The 10,647-nt window shown below is 45.1% G+C and overlaps 1 protein-coding gene across 1 annotated transcript in view; it reads left to right on the top strand.

The window, feature by feature from the left end:
- The window catches only part of pde11a (phosphodiesterase 11a), a 165,578-nt gene that overhangs the window by 118,977 nt on the left and 35,954 nt on the right, over positions 1–10,647 (top strand). Inside the window, exon 15 of the mRNA XM_055637901.1 lies at positions 6,141–6,241. Coding sequence (XP_055493876.1) covers positions 6,141–6,241 — 101 coding nt within the window. The remainder of the gene's footprint in view (positions 1–6,140; positions 6,242–10,647) is intronic.

Genomic DNA, 10,647 nt, shown 5'->3' on the forward strand with positions numbered 1-10,647 from the left:
TCCTTTAAAACCGAGATGAGAAGACTTTTTTCACACAGAGAGTGGTGAATCTCTGGAACTCTCTGCCACAGAGGGTAATCGAGGCTAGTTCATTGGCTATATTTAAGAGGGAGTTAGATGTGGCCCTTGTGGCTAAGGGAATCAGATGTTATGGAGAGAAAGCAGGTACGGGATACTGAGTTGGATGATCAGCCATGATCATATTGAATGGCGGTGCAGGCTCGAAGGGCCGAATGGCCTACTCCTGCACCTAATTTCTATGTTTCTATGTTAATATGTTTTTTTAAGGCTGGAATGATTGAGACGGATTTCTACCTCAGAAGAGACAGTGCTCTCCTCCACATATAAGCAAATTTAGTACTAACTCCAAAAATGAAAGTGTTTTTTTTACTGAGCAATTTAATGAATACCAAGTCAGAAAAAAAAATCAACTAATTTAACTTGGTATGTCAGAGATGCCCTGAGGGATTGTCAGTTGAAGATCCAGCTCAAAGTGAAATAATGCTAGACAGAGCAGAAGGATTTGGAATCAGCATGTATGCTGGGCAATAATTGGGGCACTGGAAGAGGCCTCAGCTTCTTTGGCCTTAGGAAAGGAATGATCAAGGGGAGTCCACTTCTGACTGTGTCGTCCGGTGAGATCAGGTCTGAACCAAATAACCATGTATTCTTTAGAAAGATAAACTAGATGCCCCAAGCACATAAGGAACTACATCAAGCTCAGCCAGAACAGGAGGAGAGACAGTGTACAAATAGTTCTACGAGTTAATTCCAATGCACATCACGAGGCAGAATGCATGATTGATTTGCGGCACAGTGGCACAGCCGGTAGAGCTGCTGCCTCACAGCACCCAGAGACCTGAGTTCGATCCTGACCTCAGATGTTGTCTCTATGGAGTTTGCACGTGGTCCCTGTGAATGCGTGGTTTCCTGCCACATGCCAAAGACGTGAGGGATTGTGGGTTAATTGGCCTCTGTAAATTGCCCTAGGTGCGTAAGGAATGGGAGAGTAAGTGGGATAACAGAGAACCAGTCAGAAGATAGACACAAAATGCTGTAGTCAGGCAGCATCCTGGAGAAAAGGAATAGGTGATATTTCGGGTTGGAGCCCTTCTTTAGATCAATGGTTGGCATGGATTCAGTTGGCTGAAGGGCCTATTTTATGCAGCAACTTAAACCAACCTAAACATTAATATTATGAAAGAGATGAAAGAGAAAACTGCAAATGGCGTTATTTAAAAAATAATATGGAAATAATATGTAGAATTACATTCCAACTTTTGCAGGTTTTGTCGGCTCTTCGATTACGATATGAATGTTGTTGCACTGGCAAGTTCCAAATGCAAGTCCCAGGTGGAAACTTCATTAGACCTATCACTCTAAGCTTATGGCACATCAATCAGGGTTCTTCAGACTGTCCGTAGCATCTCCAGAGCTGTCTGACCCACTGAGTAACTCCAGCACTTTGCACACAAAAGGACACAAAGTGCTGGAATAACTCAGCAAGTCAGGTAGCATCTCTGGAGAACATGGATAGATGATGTTTCAGGTCGAGAACCTTCTTCTGACATCAGCATTAAGCAGCATCCGCAGTTCTTTGTTTCGCCAGCACATTGTATATATTTCCCCTATTTATTTTAAATGACTACTTTGTACTGTCTCTTACAGATGCAAAACATTACAGAATACTGCATTTCAATAGATTTACTTTGGTAAATATTAATATGAAAGAATGTTTCGAAAGAAAAATCATTAATTGCAGGCAAAAGTCCACACAGAAACCATAATAGTAACAAGAATGTGGTGATGCTACAGATATGGAAAACTTGTGTACCATTCTTTCATGTTACACAGTTTGCATTTTAATGATGTTGTCATTGCCTTTCCTTTTGTGTTTGTACTGGTGAGTCTGCAACAGGTCACTTTGAAAATGTTGTACCATTTCAAAGGTTTGCAGATTGAAAATGTTTCCAGACATTGAGAAAAACACTGTCATATTATCCCTTTGTAAATGGGCACTTTGAAATAGTGTTGAGATTAATATTTTAAATTAAAACATTTCAATATCAATTAATTGTTAATAAATAGTTTCAGTTACAGTTGGAGATGAAAGGCTTTGCTGTTAGCTTAGAATTTGTAATTAATCCTGTAAGGCACTGAAGACATGGGCCGGGGAGATAATGAGCATAAACCAATGAAAGCTGTCCTGCCCTCAGCAGAGGTCTTACCTTTGTCCCCCTCCGTCCCCATCTCAATGAGTTCCGCGCCCACCACGACTTGGAGCGCTTCTACCGTCGCCTCCGCCTCACAGCGCACTTCCATGGGAAGGAGTCCTCGCCCCCCAATGATGACCCTTTTTCCCGTCTCCAACGCACCCCCTCCTCGTGGAACCCCCCTCGTAAAGTCCCGGCTCTGGAACTCTTTATCCAGAACTGCCGCCGCGACGTCAACCGCCTCAACTTCTCCACTCCCCTGTCTCACTCCAATCTCTCCCCCTCTGAACGCACTGCCATTGAATCACTCCGCAAAAACCCAGATTGGGTCATCAAACCAGCCGACAAGGGAGGTGCCGTGGTAGTCTGGCGCGCCGATCTCTACAAAGCTGAGGCCACGCGCCAACTCTCGGACACCTCCTCCTACTTACCCTTGGACCATGACCCCACTGACGAGCACCAGGCCACCATATCTAGCACCATCACCGACTTCATCAATTCCCACGCCCTGCCCGACCAAGCTTCCAACCTCATCGTTCCCCAGCCCCGCACGGCCCGTTTTTACCTTCTCCCCAAAATCCACAAACCCGGCTCTCCCGGCAGACCCATTGTCTCTGCCTGTTCGTGCCCCACCAAACTCATCTCCACATACCTTGACTCCATACTATCCCCCTTGGTCAAATCCCTTCCCACCTATGTTCTAGACACCTCAGACACTCTCCGCCGCCTCCGCGCATTCCACTCTCTAGGCCCTCACCCCCTCATCTTCACCATGGACGTCCAGTCACTCTACACCTCCATCCCCCACCAGGATGGCCTCAAAGCCCTCCGGTTCTTCCTCGACCAGAGGAGCAACCTATACCCAGCCACTGACACTCTCCTCCGCCTAGCGGAGTTGGTCCTCACCCTCAACAACTTTACGTTTGACTCCTCCCATTTCCTCCAAACACAAGGCGTAGCTATGGGCACATGCATGGGCCCCAGCTACGCCTGCCTCTTTGTCGGGTATGTCGAACAATCCTTGTTCAATACGTACCAGGGCCCCATCCCCGACCTCTACCTCCGTTACATTGACGACTGCTTTGGGGCCACCTCCTGCACCCGCAGACAACTGACTGACTTCATCCACTTCACCACCAACTTCCATCCGGCACTCCAATACACCTGGACCATTTCCGACACTTCCCTACCATTCCTTGACCTCACCATCTCCATCGCAGGGGACAGACTTCTGACCGACATACACTACGAACCAACTGACTCACATGGCTATCTGGACTACACGTCTTCCCACCCTGCCCCCTGTAAAGACTCCATCCCCTACTCCCAATTCCTCCGCCTACGCCGCATCCGTTCCCAGGATGAGACATTCCATACCAGGGCATCGGAAATGTCCTCGTTCTTCAGGGAACGGGGATTCCCCTCCGCCACCATAGATGAGGCTCGCACCAGGGTCTCATCCATACCCCGCAACACTGCTCTCTCTCCCCATCCCCGCACTCGCAACAAGGGCAGAGTCCCCTTGGTCCTCACCTTTCACCCCACCAGCCGGCAAATATAACACATAATCCTCCGCCATTTCCGCGTGACCCCACCACTCGCCACATCTTCCCATCTCCCCCTATGTCTGCCTTCCGCAAAGACCGCTCCCTCCGCAACTCCCTTGTCACTTCTTCCCTTCCCTCCCGTACCACCCCCTCCCCGGGCACTTTCCGTTGCAACCGCAAGAAATGCAACACCTGTCCCTTCACCTCCCCCCTCAACTCCATTCAAGGTCCCAAGCAGTCGTTCCAGGTGTGACAAAGGTTCACCTGTATCTCCTCCAAACTCATCTACTGCATCCGCTGCTCTAGATGTCAGCTGATTTACATCGGGGAGACTAAGCGGCGGTTGGGCGATCGTTTCGCCGAACACCTCCGCTCGGTCCGCAATAACCTACCTGAACTCCCGGTGGCTCAGCACTTCAACCCCCTCCCATTCCCAATCCGACCTCTCTGTCCTGGGTCTCCTCCATTGCCAGAGTGAGCAACACCGGAAATTGGAGGAACAGCACCTCATATTCCGCCTGGGCAGCTTGCATCCTGATGGCATGAACGTTGATTTCTCCCAATTTTGCTAGCCCTTGCTGTCTTCTCCCCTTCCTTAACCCTCGAGCTGTCTCCTCCCATCTCCATGCCCCCGCCCTCGGGCTCCTCCTCCTCCCCTTTTTCCTTCCTTCTCCCCCCCCCACCCCCCATCAGTCTGAAGAAGGGTTTCGGCCCGAAACGTCGCCTATTTTCTTCGCTCCATAGATGCTGCTGCACCCGCTGAGTTTCTCCAGCAATTTTGTGTACCAACCAATGAAAGCTGTTCTGGTGATGTGGTTGTGATTCCACATTATTGTTATGAGCAAGTCTAGGCAGTATTGGATCATAAACCACCAATCTCCAAATTTCTTTAAAATGTTAGTACGCCTTGTGGTGTCAACTATCACTCATCAAAATGAACATAACGTTACAGGACAGGTCATAGAGTCATAGTGACACAGCATAGAAACAGGCCCAACTTACCAATGCCGACCAACATATCCCATCTGCACTAATCCCATCTGCACTCATTTGGCCAATATCCCTCTAAACTTTTCCTATCCATGTACATTAAAAGTTTTTAACTTTTTAAAAAAGTGACTAAACATGGCATTGGGCAAAATAATAAAAAAAGATGATGAAATAAAACTCAAAGTGCTGGAGTAGCTCAGCAGGCCTAGCAACATCTTTGGAGAACATGGATAGGTGATGTTTCATGTCGAAACCCTTCTTCAGACCGATTGCAGTAAAGGGGAAGTTGGTGAACTAACTGGAGGCAAAGATGTGTAGAAATAAATTGCAGACTCCAACTCAGTAAGTCTTTCGAGAAAAAGAATGTGATATTTTAGGTTGGAACCCTTCTTCAGACCCCATTATTTAGTTTAGTTTAGTTTAGAGATACTGCACGAAAACAGGTCCTTTGGCCCACCAGGATTACGCCAACCTGCGATTCCTGCACACTAACACTATCCTACACACACTAGGAACAAATTACAATTTTTACCAGCAAATTATCCCACCACCTGTACATCTTTGGAGTATGCGAGGAATCCAGAGCACCCGGAGAAAATCCCTGCAGGTCACAGGGAGAGAGTACAAACTTTGTACAGACAACACACGTAGTCAGGATTGAACACGGGTCTCTAGCGCTGTAAGGCAGCAACTCTACAGTATCGCCACCCTACCACCCTTAATTGAAGGCAAAGATATTTGTAAATTAATTTTGAAGCACCTAGTGAGTTTAATTTTCATTCAGTTCAGGGTATGTTACATCCAATAAATGAACCAGGTATCTAAAAGTGAGGAAGGAACATAGGACTCGTCTCAAGAACTCAAAGAGCTCAATGATCCTGATCTGTTGCAGATCCAGCAGGCCATGAAAATAGCTCAATCTATTTTAGATGCAGCGTGGAAGCAGGCCCTTCTGCCCACCGAGTCAAAGCCAGATCAATCACCAGCTCACTAGTTTGTGTTATCCTACTTTCCCACCTTGCACACTAAAGGCAACTTACTGAAGCCAATTAACCTACAAACCTGCATGTCTTTGGAGTGTGGGATGAAACCAGGGCACCTGGAGCAAACCCATGCGGTCACGGGGAGAACGTACAAACACCATACAGACAGCAAGATCGAACCCAGGTCCCTGGCACTGTAAAGTAACAATTCTACCATTGCGCCACTGTGCCACCCACTGAGAATACTTCAGGAACCAGCATAGACACAATGGGCTGAATCGCCTCCTCCCGTATCATAAGGAAATGTGCAAAACCTAAAAGAATCTTTCACGTTGTATTTGGCTTGATACATTTTAATAATATTCATAAATTTTGAAACTTGCTTTATTCTCTCTCCTTCGTTACAGGGGCATAATATATTTGCAAGTCTTTCCTCCAGAGTGTACAGTGACATCATGCAGCTTCTGAAGCAGTCAATACTGTCCACAGACCTGACACTCTACTTTGAGTAGGTTCTCATTCATTTTGATTTGATTTTATTCTATGTTATGACTGCAAGGCACAAATTTTCGTTCAGACTGAAAAGTCTGAATGACAATAAAGGATACTTGATGCTTGATACATGATTTCATTGCAAGAGTGTATTTACCTGTGCAAAACAAAATTTTACAAAATGTCTTCACAGTAACTAAAATGTACTGATTTCAATTTATTGGATGCCCGTTTGATTTAGTGAAGAGTGGAGCAAGTTCAACCCTGGCCGATGTTTACAGCTCTTAAAGAAATTCCAGATCACTCTTTCCAAGTTAGAATTATCTTTTAAATAAACATCATAGACGTTTTAACTTCTCCCTTAACTTGGTCGAATTGCAAGTCTATCTGCTTCCACACAAAATCCATTATAACATCAGAAATACAATATACTTTTATCGAATTATATATCACAGACTTTTGAAGCTCATGTAACTCCAAAAGTGCAAACATTGGGGAAAATATTACATTTATGTTACTTTCTATTACAAAAAACAAAAGCTTGCTGATGTTGTAAATCTGAAACAAAAGCATAAAATGCTGGCCATAGGCCATATTTCTGAACAGGAAGGAATTGCAAATGCTGGTTTACACCAAAGATAGATGCAAAATGCTGGAGTAATTTAGCGGGTCAGGCAGCATCTCTGGAGAAAAGGAATAGGCGACGTTTCAGGTTGAGACCCTTCTTCAGAATCAGAATCAGAATCAGAATCACACTTTATTCACCAAGTACGCTTTGCAACATATGAGGAATTTCATTGGCCAGGTCAGTCATACAATTAAAAGCAACAGATCAGTCAAAAACACATTTTAACATGAACATCCACCACAGTGACTCCTACACATTCCTCACTGTGATGGAAGGCAAAATAAAGTTCAAGTCCTTCCCTTAGTTCTTCCTCGGCCGTGGGCCTCGAGCCCCCGTTGACGGGATGATCTTGACTTCCGTAGTCAGCGGCGATCGGACCCTCCGCGTTGAGGCGATCAGCTCCCGCATGGGGGGGATGTCAACTCCCCCACGCCAGGCGATCGAATGTTCCGCAACGTTGGAGCTTCCAGACTAGCCTCTCCTGAAGACTGCAAGCTTTTGATGGTAATCTGCGGTGGTCGCGGTGGGAGCGATCCCAGGCAAGGGACCAGCTCCAATGTTAAGTCCGCGCCCCACGATAGGGCTCAAAGTCAGTCCGAGGAGGCTTCCAGCTCCAGCGATGGAAGGCCGCAGAGCGCCCAGAGAATATGATCCGAAAATGAATCACATCTCCGGCAAGGCAAGAACTTGAAAAAAAGTTTCCCCCGATCCCCTCCCCCCACATAAAAAAAATCAAAGGACATTAAAACAAACTTCTAACACTAACAAATAACAAAACGAATGAAAAAACAAACAGACTGCCAGCAAGGCAGCCATCGCCCCGGCACCCCTGGTGGTCTGAAGCACTTCTTCTGACCTAATCTACTGCACCCGATGTGGCCTCCATTACATCAGCGGGACTAAGTGTAGACTAGAGACAGTTTTGCCTGACACTAATACTCGGCCCGCCAAGGCCTACTGGGTCTCTTGGATGCTAACTATTTTAACTCTCCTTCCCATTCTCCTAGGCCAGAGTAAGGCCACATGCAAACTGGCGGAGCAGCACTTCATACTTGCTTGGGTAGCTCACAACCCATTAGTATGAACATAGAATTCTCCAATTTTAGATAACTAACCAACTAACATTCCCCCCTTTCCCCCTCTCTTCCCTGTGCTTCACATGGATGCGCACCCCCTTTTTTCCTATCCTCTTCCCACCTCCCCTCCCCCATCCCTTTCCACCTATACTCCTTCATCTGGCTTCACATTTCATGCCCCTTCTCCCTTTATTTCCTTATTTCATCACCTTTTGTCTTATCATCTTATCACCTGTTGCCCAAGCATCTGCCAATCAAAACCCCTCTCACCTGTATCCACCTATCACTTGCCGGACTTTGTCCCACCCCCACCTCACTTCCAGCTTTCTCCCCCCTCGTGCTCTCAGGCCAAAGAAGGGTCCCGACATCCACATTCTCCAGGGATGCCGCCTGACCCGCTGAGTCTTTTTTAGTACACCAGCATCTGCAGTTCCTGCATCTCCATTTTAACAGCTAATGTTTTCACTGGAATGCTTAGATATGGAGAGAAGCTGAGGCGAAGATATCCGTATTCTTCACGCAAGCAACGGATGCCTAACCAACGTTTCACAATGGTTCAAATACATTTTGTAAAAAATTCCCTCTAATGATAAAAACAAGGATTTCAAGTGCTAGTTTCATCAGATCATTAAAACTGACAAAAAGATCTGCCTTCTAGAGGGGCAAATTCATGCGGAAGGGCTCTGATGCACTAGATTTGGTGTCAATATTTGGTGTCAATATTAGACTAAACGAGATGTATTTATATCACGTGGTTGTTATATAACATGGGCATCAAAACAGCCTCCAAGATGCTGCACATACACAAGACCTTCTCTTTCAAGCACTGAAGTGGAAAATATTTAAAGTGACTAAATTCGCAAACAAGCCAAACATTTGTGAAATTATCATTTGTTATAAGTAAAACAAGGTAAAAAAAAATCAGATCAATATCTCATTAGCATAGAGTAAGTCAAGTGCTTCCAACCGTGAAGCGAGAAATGAAAAGCAAATCTAAATTAAATTAAATTAAACGCTAACATAGTTGAATTTAAATGGTTCTATTATACAAGGTTTAGTGGTTTACTGAAGTTATGGATTTTTTTACCGTCACATACCACTTACACCATTTACACCCCCAATTCATTATCTAAATGACCAATCATAGAGTCATACAGTGTGGGAACAGACGCTTCGGCCCAACTTGCCCACACCGACCAACATGTATTATCTGCACTAGTTCCACCTGCCTGCATTTGGCCCATATCCCTCCAAACCTGTCCTATCCATGTACCTGTCTAAATGTTTCTTAAATGCTGCGATAGTCCCAGCCTCAACTACCTCCACTGGCAGCTCATTCCATACACCCACCACCCTTTGTGTGAAAAAGCTACCCCTCAGATTCCTATTAATTCAAAATGGAGTAATTGGGAGAAAAATTTCTCCATTCCGACATTTTGGCCAATTATTTGTGGCCCCCTTCACCGTAAACCTATGTCCATCTGGTTTTTGACACTTAATTGACTTCCCAACACTTATTCCGACATTTTCAATGGACTTTCCCAATGCAAAATGGAAGTTTAGGGGTAATACGAGGGGAGAAAAATGTCTTCAGTGGAATGGTCAGGACATTTGGCCATTTAAAAATAAATTGTGGCCAGGAATTATCAATGGCCAGGTCTTATTACACACTGTTCGGCACGGACTTGTAGGGCCTGCCTGTTTCCGTCTTTAAAATTGGGGCTGGCCTCTTATTTCAAAATCTGACGCTTTAAAATTGGGGCTTGTACCAGACGCAATAAATAAGTAAACCCAATCTGTCCTTATCCATCCTTCAAGGAGGGCCATCACTTTAAACCTTACTTTGTGCCTGGAGTTACAATGTTAGTTATGTCCACATCTACAAATATTGCAAAGCTATTAGGACTCATTTCTGCTCTTTGCCGTACATTGAAGTATTTATAGCTTGTGCTGAATAACACAATTTATTCTGGCAACGAGCTCTCACTGGGTGGCGAAATGAGAGTTTAGCATTATTTGTAGATGTGGACATAACTGATATTGTAACTACATGTAAGTAAGGTTTAAAAGGATGGCCCTCCCTGAAGGATGGATCAGATGGGGTTTACTTATAGGTAATTGTGTCGTAATTTAATGAGAGATAGAGGCCCCCAAATCCAAGACTAAGTATGGTGAGGGAGGCCAGGCATTTTATCCCAAAGGATAATTCCACTGATAGCACGGGATTAGTTCTTGCTTTAAACCTGTGGATTGTTCTTGCAGTCAATTCCTCAATGATAAGGTACTATTTGTTGGAAAATAAAATATCCATCACAACAGTGCAATTGTGAACAGAAAAAATAATTGGACATTATCTAAAATGCTTTGCTGTTGCAATGTGTGAGACCATGAGAGGAATAGATTGGGTCTTTTACCCAGAGTAGGGAATAAAGACCCAGAGGACATAGGTCTAAGGTGAGCGTGAACGTTTTAATAGGAACCTGAGGGACAACTTTTTTACACAAAGGGTGGTAGGTATAAACGAGCTGCCAGAGGAGGTAGTTGAGGCAGGTACTGTCACAACATTTAAAATACATTTGGACAGGTACATGGATAGGAAAGGTTTAGGGGGATATGCAAACGCAGGCAGGTGGGACTAGTGTAGATGGGGCATGTTGGTCAGCATGAGCAAATTGGACCAATGGACTTGTTTCCATGCTGTATTTCACTATTAATCCT

This window comes from Leucoraja erinacea, chromosome 7, assembly GCF_028641065.1.
Source record: "Leucoraja erinacea ecotype New England chromosome 7, Leri_hhj_1, whole genome shotgun sequence".
NCBI lineage: Eukaryota > Metazoa > Chordata > Chondrichthyes > Rajiformes > Rajidae > Leucoraja > Leucoraja erinaceus.